Raw genomic sequence first — 21,828 nt, 5'->3', positions numbered from 1 at the left:
AAGATTATGACATAAACAGAGTATATGATTGCACAAACAGGTATAGCAATATATAATACAGGTCTCCCTCTAACTGAAGACCACCTCCAATTAACGACCCTTTTCTGTGGCCCCAAATGAACAACTGTCTTATTTTTATTATTCTAATTAAAGACCAAAGCTGCTAAAGACCATGTAAACCCTGGGCCCAAAAGTGGTCCTTAATTGGAGGGAGCCATGTACTATTATATTACCATAATGTTAATAATAATACAGGTCTCCTCCAATTAAAGACCACTTTAGGGACCAAGTTTTTCATGGTCTTTAGCAGCTTTGATCTTTAATTAGAAAAATATCATTATACAGATAAATGACTGGTGTTCATGCAAGACCAGAGAGAAATTGGTTAGTAATTGGAGGTGGCCTTTAATTGGAGGAAGAACTGTATTATATAATAATCTTTAGAACCATTTGCCTCCTTTAATAGCCAATGCATTAAACTCCATACCCCATAAATATACATATCAAATACATTTCATTTTTTTAGTGTTGCTTTACAGTTTTTTTTAACACAAAATTCACTACTAGCTAGTTTCAGAATCCATGCACATTATTATAGACATTATCATGTATCTTTTAACTGGCGAGGTTTTTTTTTTATTTTAGTTTTCAATAAAAGACATTACTTGCTTAAATTACACAAAGTATGCAATTAAAATATTTAATTTGTTTGTTTAAATTTATATTTCTCATATATATACACATCATGACTATATATGGGCATACAACAATTTTTTTGTCAAAAAAAATTGATATTATGATCAGAGGAAATCTTGGCCTGGTGTGAATTGGCCTTTAAAGTTACAAAATATCATTAAAAGATGAAAGTAAGTTTGCATGGTCATGCTAGGGCAATCTTGTTTTACACGTAAAACAAGATTTCTCAACAAATTGATAAACAGATAATTCCTAACACGACCAAAATAATCCATATGAGAAGTATCCAATATTGTATGGCTGGTTTGTCTAAGTACTGTTGTTCAGGTGTGTATATCTGTAAAGGAATGTCTAATCTTTTAACATGTTCATCTCCCATTCTGGAGTGGGATTATATTTAACATTTAAATATTGTTGTTCTTCGCTTCTGACCTTATCTATATTATCACTACTGCGACATATCTCTTTTTGTATAACAGTACAGTGCTTTCTTATTTAACTTTATTTTGCTTTGGTCCATGTATTGTCGACATAGCAAAATAAATGTCTATATTCTCTCAATGACAATGAGATGAAGATTAATGGACTGATTGATTGGAAGTACTGATCCGAGTCACTCGCTGAGCTGTGAATATACAAGAATGGAAGGTGGAGAACCAGAAATATCAAGGAGTGCCTGGTACAATCACAATGGCAATCAAAAGTGAGTATTAATACAATTGGTGCTACGGTCCTAAATTCTGAAATTGATCAGTAACATTAAATTCCTTGGATGCCTCTCCCCTCCCCTCCTTAATTTTAAAATATCAAATAAATAAAAAATAGGTGGGATGGACCCTCCATCTGTCTCTCCCTAGGCCCCCTCTAAGAATTTCTTGATCCACCACTGTAAATTATTCTACTTTATTCATGGTACTGAACAGAAATTACTATTATTTTAAAATTCCTACGTGTATTCCTACTGTTCCTACATGTATTCAAATTTTATTCGCTTCAAATGAATGTTTTTATTCTAGCAAACTGATTACACCTACTCTTAATTGCAATAATGCAAAAGTACAACAAATAAGTTGGTCTTGTGGGGTTATACTCAATTAAGAGGGCAATTGTAGATTAGTATTGCCTTGCTTACTACGAATATTCTGTTAACTTCCAACTACATTAGCTGGATAAAATGATTACAAATATGATGAAGTGCATCATTATATTTCTGAATTAAAATACCAGAAAGCTTGAGGGGTGACTGTACTGTACAGATCATTAACCTAGTTATGTAAAAATTATGGAATATTCATGTACATGTCAGGTTTTTTTTTATAGTTTTTAAATATTGTATTTTTATTGTGCATTACAGTAAAGTACATACATAGAGAAAACTGAATTAATGTAGACTTCGTCAAGAAGGGAAAATATTGTAAATATTGTTTATGCCGTTTAGGTTATTGTTTAAAATGAATAACATTAATAAGCAATGAACATGCATAAAATACTGTATGACATCATCGTTACTAAGCATGCATCCCAACATGCACTGGGTATCATTAATATCTTTCATTATTATTATTTAAGATTTAAGCTGCAAGGAATCATACTAAATATGTCAACTTGTGCAAGTACAGAGTACGCATTCATCTAACAATTATAATACAGTAAATTATTACATTAGCAAAAAAACACATAAAATAGTTTTAAAATTAATAAATTATCCATAAAAAATTAACACTCTTTTAATAATAAAACTCAATTATACATATAAAAAAACCCCAGAATATTATACACACACAACATAAATAAATAAATATAAAAATAAACAAAATGCAGAACAAAATAGCAAAATTTAAAATCATGATAGCCTCCATTAAAAAAAAAAAACTCTTAATAAAAACAGAATAAAAGCAAAAAAATGAGTGTCTTGCACTAATAAAAATTTCAGTAACACAGTAATGTACACTCGGCAAGTATTTGGCTTATAGGGTAACATTTTTTCAGATCGATGTTTAAAAAAATCTGTGATAAAACCTGGAAAAGTCTCAAAAATCTTATTACTCTAGTCTACATTAAAAGAATGTAAAAGTTACCAACTTTCAGCAAGGTACAAATTAAAAAACAAACAGTTTTATTCATTTTAAGAATGTTTTACTATTAATTATTTAAATGGATTACCATTTTTGCTACTTAATTCATATACAGTATGCAAAGAATACTGTTTATACAGTGTTAATTGACATTGAAAATACTTTTTTTTGTTTAATTTTAAATTGAAGGATACAAACATATATAGAATAAAGGAATTCATATAATTAATTGTATTGTGGAAAGTCGGTAACACACGCTGCTGACGGTTGTTAGCCAACGCAACCCCATAAGGAATGACACACAATGACGTACGTCCAATGGATCATTTTTAATGACGACCCGCTATGACTGCCACCAGCGAATGGTGTTGCGCCATCAAGAGCACAGATGAATTTGCCGGCCGACTTTTATAAACATATGACGTAGCATGTGTCCAGCTTAAACTGTATGTATAAACAAAAATGCCACCTAAATAATATAAATTTTCAATACTTCAAATTTCTTAATTTATGCATCTTAATGGATTATTAGTGAACACCTGCAAAGTAAAAGAATAAATTTTCTCCATCCATTAAAAAAAATTCAATTCTCCATCCATTGACATTAAAAAAAATTCAATTAATAAACACTATAGTCTTTGCACATACCTTTAAATTCCTGCCAGCAATTTTTTTTAAATTTTTATAGTTTAGAACATCTTTAAATTATTGAAAACTGCCCCTTTTAATGACTTCCTGAAAGTTGGTAAAGTATGTGGTTCTTTTAAATGAGGAACTCAAATATTTATTTTTTTGAGGATTTTCCTTGATTTGTTTGGGTGGTGATATAGATTTAAGTCTTACAATTATAACCCAAGATGCATAAAGCAAATGAGCAGCTAAAAAACAAAAATCAACAACTAGATACTCATCCACAAACTCTTTCAACTTATAAAAAAACATAATCATAAATAACAATCTTCCATTCTCAACATAAAATTTATACAATATTGACAAGACATAAATAATATATAATCCTAATATAACTATATTGTTTTTGATTATAAAATGCATAGCAGCACAACAGTAGAAAAGCCAGAAATGTTAGCATTGGTGGTAATCAGTACAGACATTGTAGAAGTTGTCAGGAGTTCTGACTGTCAAAACCATGCTGCGGTCGTCTAAGAACCTTGAAGATCTCCGTAAAAAGTTTCTTGTACTCAGGTGGTCGGTCCTCAAAGTGGTCATCTACTGGACATGGTTCCTCAGATTCTACCATTTCTTCTATGACCTTTTGGTTTGTTATATTTGATCCTTTGAATTTAATTTCTTTTGTTTCGTAATGGCGTAGATCTTCTAATGACGTACTGTGTCTTTTCTTCTCTGAATTATTAGACTGCGATTTACTTCCTCTTTCGTGCTTTCGTCTGAAGCTACTTGCTCGTGGACGAACACTGTCCTCCTTGAAGGAGCCACTTCGGCTTCTCCTCAATAAATCATTGTATTTATCCATTAGTACACGGTATTGCGCGTCTATTTCTCCCATCAAGGAGATACCCTCTGCTTTTGCTTCCACTTTTGAATTTCCCGAGTTACCGTCTGTTGTATCTGGAGCCACCTTCGGCACTGCATTAGGCAGAGACCGCTTCTCTTCCGTGATCACTTCCAATTTTTCATTCATATGAATTATTTCCTGAACTCTAAGATCTGGTTCCGGGTCATCCTCGTTTATCAGACTATCACAATATTTACAAATAGCTTCGTTCTTATTCTCAAAACTAATGTACTCTTTTTCAATTTCTTGTAACTGGGCGCGAACAGCCATCTCACGAATCTTCTCTTCTAAATCCGCGTTTTCCTTTACTAGCACCGCTATTTCTGACTCTAAATCATCCTTACCTTGTTCCCACTCAGCCTCGCGGTTTTTAAAATTTTTAATCGTTGCTTTCAATGTGAAGACTTCGTCTTCAAATGGATTTGTGTCACTTCGGATGTCACCAAGATCAAAACTGTGCGCTCTCCTTATTGGGAACCACAGAGTTACTCCATTTGTCTTTTGCTTCTTTCTGCCTTCCTTTAATTTTTGTTTCTCTACTTCTTTAAGCTGTTCTACATGTTTTTGTTGTTCGCGTAATTTTACTTCTAATGATTCGACACTCTCCGACATTCTGCAAATCACAAAAATTATTATATTAGGCAAATTATTGGTGGTTATTATGATCTAATACAAACCTACCTATATCATACTGTAATTTGAAAAAATTATGAGTAATGTAGACGTTGTAGGTAGGTAGTCTTGGTCTCAGTGGAAAGGTACTATAGGCGAAAGAGAGTGGAGGGTTATTCTAGTATTCTCACATTACCTTGTGCCATTTCAGCCTTGTGACCAGGATACCATTTCAGCAGTGACATTTTAATTAAAATGAAGTACATCAAGATAACAACAGAGCCTTGTAAACACATCTTAGCACCATCTCAGCAACAAACTTTGACACTTTGTGCTGCTGGTACATATTGACATCCCATGGGTGTTGTTTTTTTTGTTTTGTTTTTTTAAACCATATTTATATTGAGAATGACCCTTCCAGCGTACTGTATCCTAGAAGGTTGGCTGATATTCAGATGCCGTCTTAAATAAATTAAACACTCTGATGCATTTATCAGCGATGTGTCTTTATGAGGCTTTGGGAGTGGAGTTTTTAGTTGTGAGAAAAAGTCCTACTGTCACAGGAGTTGAACCCAAGACCTTAGGATTAGAAGGCAGGCAACCACTAAGCTTTTCAACTTTACTGCATACTAAGTTTCTTTTTATGTTATTTAAACTTTGTGAGACAGTACATAATGGTAACAATTGAACCTTATGCAACACTGGTACATCATCATGCCCTATATTATGGTACCATCCCAACAGTGCCTTATTGTATGTCATTTAACTTGGTAATACACCATGACACAACAGGCAATCAAATATATTACTCGCAATAGTGAGCCAACATACTGTAAAGTATACTACAGTAGGAAGGATGTAGAAGGCAAAGTAAGCTTAAAAGTATATTATTAAATGATTATAGTAGCTGATACACTAAAAAGGACATTAAACCATTACTGCCTCATTATGCCATAAATAATAAACAACCTGTATTTGCACATGAACATTCCTGTGTTTAGACACGTGTATACAATTATAAACATTTTCGCAACTGTACAAACAGTATTCTTTTCCTTACCCCTCCCTTCCCTCCCTTTCGCAAAACCAACCTCAATTTTTTTGTGAAATCAACTAAATTATTGTAGTTGGCTGCCAAAAAATGTCTACTATATCCATGGTTGCATTATAATTGGTCATAGAAATATATTGCATATTATTCTGAATCAACCTTTTCATGCGTATGTGAAAGTGTACAAATTTGTCTACTCCTCCCCCCAGCATACTGTATATGAACTTTTGAAAATGTTGATAAGTGACTCAACAGTATACAGTACATCTCACACTGTGCACAGACTTCTCTTTGCAATACTCAGTGCACGCGAGACTTTTTCACAATTTTGTTTTTGCAATCCACAATTTCTAAAATACTATCACAGGAGAAATATCAGATTCTATCCTAAGACATGCCCATAAAGAACATGTGACGATGTGATGCAAACAAAAATAAAATGCTTTACATTGAGAAACTGAAAAGATTTCTTAATTTGGAAGACTTCAAGATGGTGGGTGTAATAAAAATAAATAAAAAAATGTTTTTTTATGAAATTTTCATCTTCCATGATGATGGATGAGCTAACAAGCCTGAAAATTATCAGTATTAAGTGGCAGATTCAAGGGGCCCCAGCCGGCCTGGGCCAGTCATACTTTTCAGAATTCAAAAAAATAAAGGAAAAAAAGAAAATTATTCTAAATTTTTAAGTCTGAGAATGCTATTTCTGGGCCCTTAGTGGTGCCATAATCATAAATTTTGTTAAACGACACTGTGACGACACTTGCGTGACACTGTGACGACACTTGCGTGACACTCTATACTTACCGAACCATCTTCTGATTATACATTTTATTTTCATGTTCCAGACGTTGGTTGCACTTCTCTAGCTCCTGGACATTCAAGTCCAATTGTTCATAAACTCTTGCTTTTGATTCGGTGACATCACGCAGGATTTGCAGTTGCTTTTCTAGATACTGTATAGCAAAAACATTAAAAACATTCTTTAATTAAATAATTTATCATATTATTTAACTCTACAAATACTGTACAAAGCTACCATCCTGTACACACAATATTTACAGGCTATTTTATACAGCATCTTATCTGACTGATAGATGAAAACTAACAAAATCCAATAGTAATGCCAGTGCCTATAGAGGGAATAATAATAATAATAATAATAACAATAATAATAATAATAATAAATAATAATAATAATAATAATAATAATAATAATAATAATAATAATAATAATAATAATAAAAATAATAACAATAACAATAATAATAATAATAATAATAATAATAATAATAATAATAATAATAATAATAATAATAATAATAATACTGGAATTTATACCGTGCCTTTTTGCCAAGGGATACAAGGTGCAATAAAAATAAATAAAAAAGATAACAAAGTGATCAACAAAGACACCAGAAATGACAACAAAACAGAAAATTTGGACAGTTCAGTGAGATCTACTATAGGGAACAAATGTTTCTTAAGACTAATCCAAAGCCTAGGTTTCCGTGTCCTCTGGGTGAAGCAAATGAAAAGGCATTATCACTAGCTTGTTTAGCCAGAGGTATACGAAGGCAAAAGGAACCAGATGAACGAAGATTACGGCCATGGCGATATTGATGCCTGGAGGTACTGTAAGTGTACAAATGTAAGCAGGGGTACCATTTAGGCAATTAGGAGACATGCAGGGTTGTTTATAAAATTAACGGTGGGTTGTAAACATATTAAGGTAGGGCTCGATTTAGTACTAGCCCGGCGTACAATGTCTAGTAATTGTCGCTAAAAAATATTTTGAAACAAAATTTTTTCCTGTCTGTGGGCTAGTAAAATATTCTCTGGGCTAGTAAAATCTCTAGTAAACTAGCCCAGTGGGCAAGTTACCAAAAAAAGTTAGGGCAAGCCCTGTAAGGGTGGGTAGGAAATAACATTGGTACAGTCAACTCTAAATAGTAAGAGTGGATTACAAGGATGGGCAAAGAGGTTAATAAAGGTGGGTAGAGGGCCATTAAATTAGCTTTAGATTGGTTGGAAAATTTCAAGACTGGTTGCCCCGTTTAACTTTGCCCATCATAACTACATCTCTGGACATGTTAGGCTTAAATCCACTGTTTTAACCAGCAGAGTTAACAGCACAGCAGAGTGATCTTCAATCTGTATCAAATATTTCATGAATAAATATTGTCTTCATGAAAATTCTGTATGCATACCAAGTCCCCAAGAGAATACAATCATACATAATGCATTTAACAATAATATAAGACACAGTAAACTAAAGACAACATTCACATATCAAATTTAAAATTAGAATCCTTTCATATTATGTTCCTACTGTATCCTATCTGCTGAATATTTAATGAAAAACAATATATTTAGTTCCTTGTGTCATTATGAAAATCAGAGATTGTATTAAGTACTGTTCCGACCGAAATACAATATGATAATACAGCATAATTAACAAAACCTAATTAGCTAAACTACAGTCCCATACAGTAGGTCAGAGGTTAATAATAAAATCTTAATTGAATGGTTACGCAACACTTAATAGCAATACAATCTTCCTGCCAGCATAATGAATGAATAATTGATGTATCCGTACCACAATTTGCATAGCCTGTTCGTCCGCCAATTGTTGAGTGGATATCAAATTAGCTTCCAACTCTTTGTTTCTTTCCAACAACGTCTTTCCCAGCTCAGCTGCAAGGTGGAGATCTATGAAAGAAAGATTTTCATTGGTTAAAATCATAGTTTTAATTTTCGCATCAATTAAGATTTCATTGACATCAATTAGAGTATGCTTAGTGCATTTGACCATTAATTCATACAATAAAATTCTATAATAAATTATTATGTATTTAAAACATGTTGATGTTCTCAATATAATAAATGCATTTGCTTTAAATCTGCCTTAAATAGATTTGATTTCTGTACATGAAGATTGCCTCAATCTTCATGTACTGGAAGCAAAAAAGAAGTAAATTGAAATTTGTTATAAAAATTATACTTATGTCTACTAATGATATTGGTTTTGCTATTAACAGGAGTTTGATGACCAATTAGATACTGGAGCTCATAGTCCTTTCTAGACATGCCCCTCCTTGGTAATAATTAAAAAAAAAACAATTTGTGCAAAGAATGGTTGTTATTTTAATGATGGTACATTAAGTAATTTAAATGTCATCAAGCATTTTCATTCATAATGACATTCCAAGAAAATAATGTACACAAAATGTTTAAATTTTGACCAATTATGTGAATGCAATTTAAATATTATATATTACTGTAGCACACCTAAGATGAAAATATGTTCTGATCAAATTACAGTAAGGGAAAGAAATGGATTTTAGAATACTACAGTAGTAATTACAGTATTAAATTATTCAGTATGAATAATAAGTTGGACTTGTACTGCATATTGTGTATCATGCAAAAAGCCTATGTGTTGGTTGATTGATTTCCTTGATTATGATAGCACATTTACTATTGTAAAAAATTACTGTACTCTGTTAAAAAAAGCTATGAAAATAATTGTTTACTGTTAAACAAATAATCGGCTTTTCATTATTGGATCCTTTGCATTTGTTTTCTTTTGCACTTAAACAACATTTCTTAATTAATGACTAAATTAAAAAATTAAGAAATTAATAAATAAATAAAATAAATACATAATCCGGTAACTTCACACGACTTCTAAGTACAGGTTGTTGTGCAGCTCAGTGTGTTTCATTCAGTTTACTTAATATATTTTAGTAAGAATTTTTCTTTTTAGATAATAAGGGTAAAATTTTACTGTAAATTGCTTGGTTTTGTTTTTGTTATGCTATTTATCCTTTTGTTGTTTTTGAACTGTCTTTTGCTTTCCTTTGCTTATATTTTATATTGTTAATGGGTGCACCATCGAAGTGATGGGTGCCACTGATCTAAAAGTGAACCCAATAAATCGTATCGTATCGTATTGATACAACTAAAACAAAAACATATACTGTAATTAAAAATGTCATTGTTACTGCACGGACAATGGATAGTTATCTACTATTATTCCTCAACAGTATGTTCAGCTTGGCTTCAATGTACATACTGTAGATGACAGATCTCCATATGGTTTGATTATCTAGTACTATTAATACCGCGATCTTTTGATCAATAAACAACTATATCATGTTGACCTCATAAATATGCATAAACATCTGCTACTGTAGGCAAATACAACACTGTTAAAGCACAACATGCACTTGAAAATAATACATTTGGCTTGACTGGCTTCATAAATAACAAATATTGTAATACTTAAGGAAATGAAACATTACATTATAATGCAGGAAACAAAACATTATAATGCAGGAAATCATGGAGATGAATTTTACTGACTCTATGTTTAAGCTAAATACCTACACTTGAACAGTAAATATAACAATTTTAAGTACTTAAAATAATAAATTTTTACATTACATATTAACTTTTTCAATGAAAAATTTCAAACAATTTCTAGTGCTATAAAATAATATTTATTGTACAAACCCTTAAATTGGTTGGCAGACAATTTAAGAAAGTGTAGAATATCTGTAAATCAACCAAAATGGTTTGTTCATGTCTCTATGGTTCTTATTTATATTGCTGATGTGTACTGTACACAAAGAAAGGCACACACTTTGTGTAAAAAGAATTATTATGGAACATACACAGTTGTTCTGGGTACACTCACCGCTCGATCCACCTTCTGGTTGTAATATTTTGAAAAAAGGAGAATGAGGGCACTTTTTTTTTTTTGGATTCCGAAATGGCAAATCCAAGATGGTCGATGGGAAACACTACAGCTACTACTTTTTCACTTTTACCAAGGAGACACATTGAAAGCAAACTAGAAATCACTAGACATGATTCATACCATATGTATCCCCAACCATGAACGATTGAGAGAGGAATTTTACCGAGGTTAGTTAGAAAGATTTTTCGAACATTTCATAAAATAAAGGAAATTAATTAACAAAATAAATTAAAAAAATTTGAGAGGCAGAGAAAATAGATGAGCGAGGGGTAGGGTCACTTTTGGGCCTTTCATTCTTGGAGTCGGGGTACTCTTCTTAGTCTTTGGGTCCATACCCTTTTTCCAAGATTTCAGATTTGTATGTTATGTACTGTATTTTTTAATTGCACAGATGAATCATCTTTTGAAATCGAAAAACAAGTTCAACATGAGAAGACACATTATTTGTCAAGACCTATAAACCTGCATCTTCAATAGGCCTATTTACTAAAAAGTGTTATGCCTTATGCCTGCCATCTATTCTACTATTTCTAAAAAATATATCTATTTCAAACAATAATCTATTTATTTAGCCTAGGCTAGGCTTAATCCAATTAAATGTCAACATAGGCAAAGGCCTATTATTATTTTAAAAATTAATCACAGTTTTCAAATAACGATTGTTATATGATGAAAGAAATTTAAGCCAAACTTGAAAGCTTAATGAATTAATTAATTATAGACCTACAACAGGCCTAAGCCTAGGCCCTAATTAGCCTAGTAGGCTTAGCCTAGTAATGTTAAAAGGCCTACAATGACAGATAGGCCTAGGCTAGGCCTAGTGATCTTATTCTTACCGTTCTCAAACATGCCGTCCATCTGTACGTCATCCAGAGAATCATCTTCCCCTGCTGAGTCGCCTAGCGTTTGTCTTGCCAAAACACTCATTTTATTACACTAAATACTAATTACCACTTTTAAATCAAAATCAGGACATTTAGTAATTTAAGGAGCCCATCTGCGCCTCAATAGAAATACTACTTCAACACATAATGACTGACAAAATAAACATTATTTACACAAAGCAGCCTATACACCAAACTGTGAATCCCTGTGTTGTGACCAGTTGACCTCATTCATCGGGCGATTTCCTTCTACACGCTTGACCTATGACGTAATTCCAGACGTGGCAAATCCAAAGTGCTCTGGTTCCCGATTCACTCTATGCCGCCGACCAACCACACACCATTAGCAGTAGGGACGCGCTTTAGACTCCGGGAACCATTCTTCAAAAAGGGGCGTGTCAATGTTGTATTAAAAAAACAACAAAACCACACACTGAATTGGAAAGCATGGATATACGGTTTGATGGTAAAAAGGCCTTAGTGACGGGGGCTGGAAAAGGTTGTTATTATATTATCTATAATTGTTAAAAGTATAATGCTAAGCCTAATAAAGCATAACTGCAATCAGTGACAGTGACAGACGAAACATGCATGAGCTGACTTTTGGGCTAGGCCCTGGCCTACTACTATCTAAGTAGGCCTAGGCCTAGTAGTAGACTAGGCCTGGCCCTAAAGGCCTGCCTAGGGCCAGGGGCCTACACCATAGCCCAGCCTAGGCCTAGGTGCGCTAGAGAACAGATAGAGAGAGACCCAGCCAGCCAGGCCCCAGACCCCACCGAGGGTCTTGGAAGCCTGTACAGAATGCTGCTTTCTACTTCTGCTACTACTTCCATACTCGGCGTACTTCTCAAGTCACAGGATATTTTTTACTTAAAAAAATAAATACGTCTGTTGGTTCAACAGGATAATTTCCTTTGTATGGTGAGCATCTTTCTAAATGCTAAACAAAAATATTTTTAATAATGTTGAAATATAACTGCTGCATAAATATCAATAGCCGCTTGTTCAATTATTTCTTGAAGGTATTGGAAGAGATACTGTGAAACTTCTTGCAAAATGCGGAGCTGATGTGTATGCACTAAGCCGTACTCAGTCTGATCTGGATAGCCTTAAAGCCGAGGTATATAAAGAGATATTTTCAGACCATTCCATGCTTATTTTGTTAAGTATAACAATGCTAATATCAGTGATATCCCTTCCTTCACACCCAGGTTCCCCAACTGAATTAAAAATACTAGAGACAAGCACTAAAATATATTACACTCAGGTAGTTAAAAATCACAGCATACTGCTAAGCCCCCTCGACAACTTTCTTATTGTTCCTGCTTCATCAGTACCCAACCCATGTCAATACTGCTTGGTATGCCACTATTAGAGAGCAGGACAACGTGTTGGTAACCTTTCCATAGTGGAGTCCATGCATCCTCATCTCAAAGTCCGCACACCCAAATGGTCAGAATTAGTGCAGTATTTCTTTGTGCCATGTTTATTTAGAATAAGTAGTTACTACAAAGTTTGGCAAAACTGTTTTGTTTATATATTGTTTTTAACTGGATATGAAATAAAGAATGAAAATAACAGTAGATTTTATATCAAATCTTGGTTTCGTGAGGTTCTTTCCTGTTTTATTTCTATATTATTGGTTTCAGGTACCAGAAATAAAAACAGTTTGTGTAGATCTTAGTGATTGGGACTCCACCAAGGTAGCCGTGGAAGGATGTGGCCCTATCGACTTGTTAGTAAACAATGCAGCCATTGCGAAGTTGGAACCATTTCTTGAAGTGACAAAAGAGGTATTTGACCTGTAAGATTGAAGTTTTCAAAATGTTTTTTAAAATATCAAATAAAAAAAGCTGTAGTTAAATACAGTAAAAAGTATTATGTTTTAATGATAAAATATCACTCTAAATATTTGTTTATGTAATGGGATATCTGTATTTTATGACAATTGTAAAGAGTATTTCATTTGGAATACACTTAAATTATTATTATTATTATCTTATTTTAAATGCATGATATATTCTTATGTTATTACCACACAAATTAAAAATTAATTTTGAAGAGATGTCAACTTTTTCATTCCAAAATAATTTAAAATAATGTTTTAAAATTTTATTTTATATTTATTTTATTATATTTATTTTTATTTAGTAATTTATATTATGTTTCTTATCACTGTACCACTTTGAAAATCAGTACTATAGTACTGAAAGTGCCCACAGTATAAAGAAAGAAAAATAAATAAATAAAATTTCTGTTTAATATTCAAATAATTTCTTCTGGTTTTGTTTGGTTTGTTTGCTTCGCTAAAACAGTTCTACAGTTACTATTTAAATAATTATTTCGTCAACAGAACAATGAATGTAAATGTTCGGCAGCTTATCCAGGTATCTCAGGTAAGACTGTTAACATAAAATTATAAACAATACTGCCTGTCTACTGATTGGGTTAGCATTGTTTTATTCTAAACAATAGTGTTTTCTGAGTGGATAATTATGAGTTATTATAAACAATACTGTAAACCGATTGGGTAAGCATGACTTATTACAGAAATGCTGATATAACAGCTGCAGTGAATATCTGCTCATTTACAGTACGTTTGTTTTCATATATGAAAAACAGATTTGCTCAATTAGTGTATAAAGTTATAATTATTGTTATTCTTTATATTAACAAATCAATAGAGCAACTATGATATACACTGGAATCAAATTACTATTTGCCAAAGTTATGAGTAAAAGTATTATGACTTCTCTGTACCAAAGTACACAATACTGCTGCACATTTTTATGATTTTAATTACTCAGTTAAAAATTTTGCGACAATATGCTGGTTATTGGATGGCAGGTTATTGGATGGCAAGCCTCATATATACTGTAATATAATATATTACATGGAAGACACCTTTGCTGATTAATGTTGATTCAAACTTTGATTTTTAACAAACAACTTGAATAAGAATTGGTTTAATTTCTTACAGATTGTTGCTAGGGGAATGGTTGAGCGTGGCTTAGGTGGCAGTATTGTGAATGTGTCAAGTCAAGCTTCCCTTGTTGGGTTAACAAACCACACAGTTTATTGTAAGTTTAATTAAAAAAACAGTTATGAATCTTAATCCTTTTGTACTGTATTAAGCAGGTCATTTACTGAACCCCACCGTTGTCGGCGACGCAATTCTCTGAAGAACGCAGCACAACAAGTGCGCACCGGGTTGTTTTAAATGACAATCTGTTCAGACTGCCATTGATAATGAGCAGACGGCATCCTGGTGTCTGGTGCTCATAGGGAGCAGAGTTGGAATTGTTGTGTGATGGTCGTGCCACACAATGAATGCCCAGCTTAAGTTGAGGCCTAGCTTACCTGTCATTGAAACACATCAGGATTTATGCTTCCCTGCACCAACATGCCACAAATGTTGCTTAGTCGTTTAACAAATGTAACTCATTTTTCTTGCCTACCAAATGAAAGACCTGACAGCTTGTGCAACAAAAAAAATCAATAGGGCCCTCATCAACCTTAATGCCATAGGACCAAGTCTTAAACTTATATATGCGATAGAAATTTCAAAGATTTATTTTGTCATGTTTTTGAAAACACAGGTGCAACAAAGGCTGCTGTTGACTCCCTGACAAAAACAATGGCACTCGAACTGGGTCCAAAAAATGTAAGTAGGAACGGTTTGACACAGTGTTTGCGGTTCTGCTTTTCAAACATGAGGTCGGAGGTTAATTAAGTCCCTCGCTGTGTATTTTGCTTGTGTACTTGAGCAGGGCACATTACCTACAGCTGTCTCTCTCCACCCAGGAGTACAAGTTGGTACCTGGTGGGTTCAAAATAAAAAATGCACTGATTACAGCTGCAACATTATGGAATTCTCACAAGGGACCTGAGTATGTGTTCCATTATGTGATTGATCCAATGACCGGGGTAATAATGCATAGAGGTCTCTGCTATATGCGCTACATAAGTTGACAATTTTTATATATAGGTAAAACTAGGATATTGTTGTCATTGCTAGTTTTTGACATGAGCAGTTCCTTTTTTTTTTTTTATTCATTTATTACGCTTCAAAATTGTAAACATTCACAAAACAATTTGGAAGCTGTATTATGTTTCAACTTGTTTCTTTAGATAAGAGTGAACTCTGTGAATCCAACAGTAGTGAACACAGCTATGGGTAAGATAGGCTGGAGCAAACCAGAGAAGGCCGAGCCAATGAAGAGGCGTATACCCCTAGGCAGATTTGCTGGTAAGTTGTAAATTCTGGACATCAGCATATTTCGTCCAGGGGATGAGGGGAGCCAGTAGGGGCCAAGTGGTGGGCAGGGGAGCAGAATGCGAGACCAATATCGATTAAATAAGCCTTTCAAATCCCTTTGGGCAAATCCATTGGGCAAATCCTGGTTCCCCAACTGTGGGTAGAATGGCCTATAAACATAAGTATGTTAACAATACTCTCAGTACATCCCCTCAGGGGTCCCAAGTTGAAGGAAAGTGATCCAACTTTGATGACTATGTCTATAATTATTGAAGTAACCCTAAAACATCGTATTTGTATTATTTAATATTATTATGGTTAGGTTCACAATACAGTCTTAATATCCAGAACGAGAGCTAACAGTTAGCCCTAACCGTTAGCACGAAATGTGAGAAATTCTGAATGGTTAGCGCTAACTGTTACCAGGTGGATACACCGTAACGTTTAGCGAGTATTGTGGGTTAGCATATCTATCATTAACCAGTCAGATGTATGCATTTCCAATATCTGATTGCCTATTGGCCAGTTATCTTCTTGATATCTGGATCAGGGATTTTCTGTATAACGCAATGGTGAGCATGTATGTTATTAATCTTGATCCTGCTAACCATTAGCTGGTGTGTGTGTGTGTGTGTGAACAAGCCCAAATTTCAGAATTAATATTATGAACATGATTTTGTTTCTATTATTATTACAGAGGTTGAAGAGGTTGTGCATGTGATTCTATTTCTTCTGAGTGACAAGAGCTCAATGATGAATGGCACTTGTCTGCCAATAGATGGCGGTATGTCAAGCACCGGAGTGTGATTGGAGCAGTCTTGACCAACAAGTACTGTTAGCCATGTCTCATGGCTTCAATAATAAATTTGAAATAATGTGACAATGTTTCCACGAAAACCTGGACTAAGTCACAAGTTTACATTCGGAGAAAATCAATAACTAAGTTGTCGGGTCACATATTATCAAGTATGATACTGAAAACTAAAGTTACAAATTTGTTTACATTTTGTAACTGTTCACTGTGCATGCGCTCATTCGCAAACTGTGCAACTTTTTTGCGAATGAACTTTTTACCAAATTATAAAACAAAACATTGAAAAAATTATATTGATGATGGTGACTATTGTGATTCTTATGGTGAGGCAGACAGTAATAGTACTGATATTGATGTTGGTTCTGCTTTTGGTGGCAGTGATTATGATGATAATAGGCCTACCATGGAAATTGTCTGACCATCTGACCACCCACACCATGAATACAGAACTTGTGCTAAGATTTATAGATGTATGGATGATATTTTTTTTGGCGTAATTTTAATGATTTCTTTGAGGTGCCTCTGAACAATTTTTATTGGAAGAGGAGCTATATAAATAAGATACATAATTATTCTTAAGACAAATTGAGGAATCATTAAAAAACAGAATTATGCAAGATATGTAACGCAGTGTCTTTCTGAGTTGTTTTTATTACTGACACAAATTTAGTTGATATTTGCCCTCAAATAGCTCTATGATAGCAGAACAGAAGTTGGAATAATATCAAAATACTATATTGTATCTGTTGTCACTGATGTATTGACTTTTTCGTTTTTCCGCTTCTTTTTCTTTGTTTTCTTTTTAACTTTGTTCATTTTTCTACTTTCCAAATTTATCTCTGCTAGTGAATTGGGATGTCTTTTCATTCCTCTTGAAATCAGGTTCAGAGGTTGACTGTAATCTTGACAGAGCGAAGGTAGGGCCGCCAGAGAGCACAAGTTGGAAGGGGCGTCCAAGTAGTCTTGATCACTGATAGAGCTTGTGTCAGCATCCAAATCTCTCTTTATCCACTCGATATTTTGAACCAAACCTCCAAACGCTTTTTCAATTCGATTTGCTAGGTTGCGTAGATCTGGTTTACCCCTGGTTCTTGGCGTCTGCTTTATGGTTTTAGGACGGATTGAGTATCGCATCATCTCCCTCATTTTTTTACATTCTAATTGGTCCGTCAATTTCTTATTCTCGCGTTCGTCGTCTGCTTTCCTTGAGCATTCCCCCATCCAAGTTGTTGATTTTGATACATTTTCCAAAAATCTGTTATGGTTTGCCGCCAATTCTTCAATGCGTTTTTGTCCAAACGAATCGTCCAGTGATTCATCCGAGAACGAGTCAAGCTCATTCGAGATTTGAAGTCGCTCTTTGGTTTTGGATTTACTGTACGGTTGTTTACCTCTTCGATTTTCGTGCTTGGTTGTTTTCCGTCTTGTATTCTTCATCTTCTTCCTCTTATGTCTTATCTCGATTTCAGAACTAGAGGCTGGACTTTCCTTACCCGATGGAATTTCTTCTATAATTTTACTCATTCGTTGAAAAGGGTTATAGTCAGAATGCGAGGTCTTGGCTGATATCATCTCATCGTATCGCCGTAGCAGCTGATTCGTGGGGCTGGTGGATGTGCCATCTGCATCATTCCATGCAACTAGTGCTCCCTGCTGGTGTTGGGATCGCTCTTCTCTAGACGTGAATTTCCCACTTGTTTTTGCCTTTCCTGGATACGGATCGTCTATAGGTAGTTAAAAATAAACAAAATGTTATTCTCGGAATACTAATATTAATAATGCGAGGGTGAAAGGAGTTGCCAAGGGATTCGAGCCCGTGCATTATGTTGCATAGGTCCACAGACGCTTTAACTGGGTTGCTGGTACTGCGTTTTCAACTTTTTTTTCTACTTCAATTTTTTATGATAAAAATTGCAATAAAAGCTTCTCGTATCGTATAACAAGAATTTGAATCCGATTGAAGGCAACTAATTTCACATTCTTGGTATATGCAGCGTTGAACAGTGCAGTGGCGTATCTAGAAGTCTTGAAATTGGGTGCTGAATAAGGGGCTCGACGATCAGTTGAGGGATAAGGTAAAGGTGATTTCAGGTGATTTTTAACTACTTGCAAGTGATTTTTCTTTGGGAGGGGGAGCGAGTAATTTTTGGAGGGACGTGCGTACCCCACTAGATGCGCCACTGGAACAGTGCTAGTTAACATGTCATGTAACATAAAAGTATTCTAGGAGATCCTGTTTTGGGATACAAAAGCGATGAGGGCGTTTATTAATATAATTAGCTACTTATATAAAAGATTGTTTAAATAAATAAAATACGCTTAATCAATATAAATGATGGACGCTTCTCTTTATACTATGATCACTGCAATAACTTTACTCAATAAATGCGTTATAAACGAAACAATAGAAAACAGGTTGTATTATTGTTAATAGTAAACAAGACATCATGCTTAAAGATAGTCCCAGCATTATTAAACGAATAAATGACTGGAGTTCTATTTTACTAACACAAATTCTGCATTACATAAGGTAAACTTAAATGAATGCAGGAAACAGAATTGTTAACTCTCAAGTCTGCAAATGTAACAACAGATCATCAATGTTTGATTTGCTCAACATGGCAGGATTGAATGTATAGCAAAACCTAACAAAGAACATCAAAGAAAAGACGTTTAAGGTATTTTGCTATCATTTGAGAATACACTATTAGTGTTTGCGTCAAAAGCGCACTAGTGATCGTATCGTTCTCATGGTGTGGCTTAAAGCAATTAGCATGCATTAATTATAACAAGACATAATGAAACTATTGTTGCAGAATAAATTGAATGACATTCTCCAACATTTAAAATGGAAGTTTGTGGAATGCCGCATCCTGTATTTTACGTGGGAGGAATATAGGGAAATTTGTTAGTTTCTATCTTAATGACCCGAGCATGAACCCACTGCTTAAGATGGAAACTAAGAATAAAGACGCACGTCGTGTGGGCTATAAACTTGTTAATAATCGAACCTTAAAGGATACATTTTACGTGAAAATTTTGCTATGCATAATCACATTGACTAATTATGTTCGCAGTGTCTTGCTACTATGATAGCGCACAAACATAATAAGAGCCTAGTTGCCATATATTCGCTTGCCACTAAGCCTAATCAGTGCGCTAATTATTGCTTGCTAAGGGGTTGTTCAGACTCATCCATGTCAGTTCTGTCATAAAGTAAATATACATAAAAATAAATAAATAATTAATAAAAAAATAATAACGCAGAAAAAGGCTACATGTACATTCTGCAGGTGGAAAACGGCGCCTCGAGCATGCAGCTCTACCAAGTGATGGATACGTGCGCCTAATAAGATGACGTTATTATTATTATTATTGTTACCCGTATTCAATCCCCTGCAGGCCTGATACAAAACTGCAAGACGCAGGTGATTCTTCTTCATGTGGTGCATAAGGAAAGTATCTGATGTAATTAGGCTACAGAGACGTTATAAGCCACTGGTGTTTATTGCTTTCACCCACTCATTTCTTGTACGTTGGAAACTGCGTCTAAATTAAGCCGTTTTACTTTAAATGATTTCCTATGAGTCAAATTGATATTCGTATAGCTTAATATAATAACATTATTAATTTTAAGACGCGACATTCCTGTATTTGACGCAATCGGTTGACGCACAACTTCTGTCGGATACGGGGAGAACCGCGCCTTATAATTATGGTGCAGAATTATAAACTAGATAGGCCTATCTTTTCTTTGGTTTTAACCGACAGCTAGCTCATCGAATTTAATATAATATTTTCAATTGATTTAGTTAGACACTAGTTTGGTGACAACCGGGTTGACAACTGATGACAAGTAAGTGACTGGGCTGAATTCGATTCCCAAATGACAGCGGGTACACTGCAGCAGTGATGTTTACAACTGACAAAAGGGGGGAAAATGATTCAAATTCTCGTCGTTAGTCAATTGACGTAATGCATTTAATAACTGATTAATTAATTTGTCGCTGATTAAAATTTCGATAAACTCAATTGATGGTTTGTGGGGAAAACATCTGTTGTGAGTGATTCAACCATGTGGGTGGTTAACGCAAACGATGAATAACTTGGGAGGTAACGATATTCATGTAGTAATCTTCGTCAGGCAAGGTAACTATATCGCAGATCGATTGTATACTTCAATATCGTCTTGAACCTATAAACTTCTATTTGAATTGCTTTTAAAGGCCTATTGACAATTAGAACGAATATAATATTTTCATTGGCAATTTTTAGTAAACCAAAGGAGGAAAACAAAGGATCGGTGTGGGCTCACGGAGGTGCACCCGAAGAGACTATTTTGCCCATGCTTACTTTCTTTTATTATTTTGCATCCAACACTAATTAATCCGCCAATAATTTTATGAGGCGTGTGTAGTGGAGTTGTATTCTAGTTGAGAAATAAGACCTGTCACACAGGAATTGATCCCAACCGCCCCAATGGTTTGCGTAAAAGTATTAAATAAGGGTGTAATTCACTCCTCGTTGAGGGTTCCTTACACATTCTGATCACCTCTTGGAATCGTCAATGCGCGATCGGTGCTTCGGGTATGCCTACAGTAGTAGTTCTTACCTTTTTTCAATAGGTCTTTCTTGCTCATTCTTTCCATATCTTCTCCATTAGTATAAGACAGCAGTTTTTTTAAGTCTACTGATCTATCTATTTCAAAGCATTCCTGTCATGGTTACTGTTGCGTAATTCATGTTTCGAAGCAACAGTTATCACACGCGTGCTTATGAACAGTATCTTGTCATAGTTACTGTTGCGTAGCGAGATCGCGTAGTCTATTTAGCAACAGCCCATTGTGTGTCTCTACGTTGACAAAAAAGTCTCGTTTAAAAGTTCGCAGATCAGTATTTTAACATTTTTTTCTCCACATTTTATCGCAGACATCCTAGATGGTAATAACGGTTGTTTATGCAGAAGACTTTAATAGTAAATTATAATTTATAGTTTTTATTATATTTGCAATAGTATCCATGGATACACCAGTCACCAATGTGTAAAGTCTTTTGCTTGTCCATCCAATGACTTACTGGAATGTAGGTTTATAATCGATGATATTAAAGAGACCCATGTTTTGCAACTGCAGATAATCT

General features: G+C 34.3%; 2 protein-coding genes across 3 annotated transcripts; one reads left to right on the top strand and one right to left on the bottom strand.

Moving 5' to 3' along the window:
• Window positions 1-650: 650 nt before the first annotated feature.
• On the bottom strand, window positions 651-11,859 carry LOC117105537 (cerebellar degeneration-related protein 2-like). Its single transcript, XM_033246701.1, has 4 exons — window positions 11,570-11,859; window positions 8,568-8,680; window positions 6,776-6,924; window positions 651-4,918 (listed from the first exon to the last, which is right to left on the bottom strand). The coding sequence occupies exons 1-4, from the start codon at window positions 11,658-11,660 to the stop codon at window positions 3,895-3,897; spliced, it is 1,377 nt and encodes a 458-aa protein (XP_033102592.1). The 5' UTR covers window positions 11,661-11,859; the 3' UTR covers window positions 651-3,894.
• Window positions 11,860-11,958: 99 nt separating this feature from the next.
• LOC117105538 (L-xylulose reductase-like) lies at window positions 11,959-17,310 on the top strand. 2 transcript variants are annotated; one of them, XM_033246703.1, is made up of 8 exons: window positions 11,959-12,116; window positions 12,640-12,737; window positions 13,267-13,410; window positions 13,933-14,013; window positions 14,598-14,697; window positions 15,217-15,281; window positions 15,749-15,866; window positions 16,573-17,310. In XM_033246703.1, the coding sequence occupies exons 1-8, from the start codon at window positions 12,065-12,067 to the stop codon at window positions 16,680-16,682; spliced, it is 768 nt and encodes a 255-aa protein (XP_033102594.1). In that variant the 5' UTR covers window positions 11,959-12,064; the 3' UTR covers window positions 16,683-17,310. The 2 variants fall into 2 exon arrangements, with proteins under 2 accessions (XP_033102594.1, XP_033102595.1); XM_033246704.1 differs by having other exon boundaries at window positions 11,961-12,116; window positions 13,267-13,421; window positions 13,971-14,013.
• The last annotated feature ends 4,518 nt before the right edge of the window (window positions 17,311-21,828 follow it).

This window comes from Anneissia japonica, unplaced genomic scaffold (assembly GCF_011630105.1).
Source record: "Anneissia japonica isolate Jap-2015-1 unplaced genomic scaffold, ASM1163010v1 scaffold2030_len652032_cov178, whole genome shotgun sequence".
Classification (NCBI taxonomy): Eukaryota; Metazoa; Echinodermata; class Crinoidea; order Comatulida; family Comatulidae; genus Anneissia; species Anneissia japonica.
Note: the sequence above shows the minus strand (reverse complement) of the source record. Positions and strands in the feature narration are given on the sequence as shown.

What these genes read in the sequence shown, in the direction of transcription:
- LOC117105537 (XM_033246701.1), bottom strand. Translation starts at nt 11,660, where the DNA reads ATGAGTGTTTTGGCAAGACAAACGCTAGGCGACTCAGCAGGGGAAGAT. An exon ending in GGACGGCATGTTTGAGAACG is followed by an intron (nt 8,681 to 11,569) that starts GTAAGAATAAGA and finishes TTTCTTTCATAG; the next exon opens with ATCTCCACCTTGCAGCTGAG. An exon ending in AACAGGCTATGCAAATTGTG is followed by an intron (nt 6,925 to 8,567) that starts GTACGGATACAT and finishes TTTGCTATACAG; the next exon opens with TATCTAGAAAAGCAACTGCA.
- LOC117105538 (XM_033246703.1), top strand. Translation starts at nt 12,065, where the DNA reads ATGGATATACGGTTTGATGGTAAAAAGGCCTTAGTGACGGGGGCTGGA. An exon ending in TTCTTGAAGTGACAAAAGAG is followed by an intron (nt 13,411 to 13,932) that starts GTATTTGACCTG and finishes TCGCTAAAACAG; the next exon opens with TTCTACAGTTACTATTTAAA. An exon ending in AGCTTATCCAGGTATCTCAG is followed by an intron (nt 14,014 to 14,597) that starts GTAAGACTGTTA and finishes AATTTCTTACAG; the next exon opens with ATTGTTGCTAGGGGAATGGT.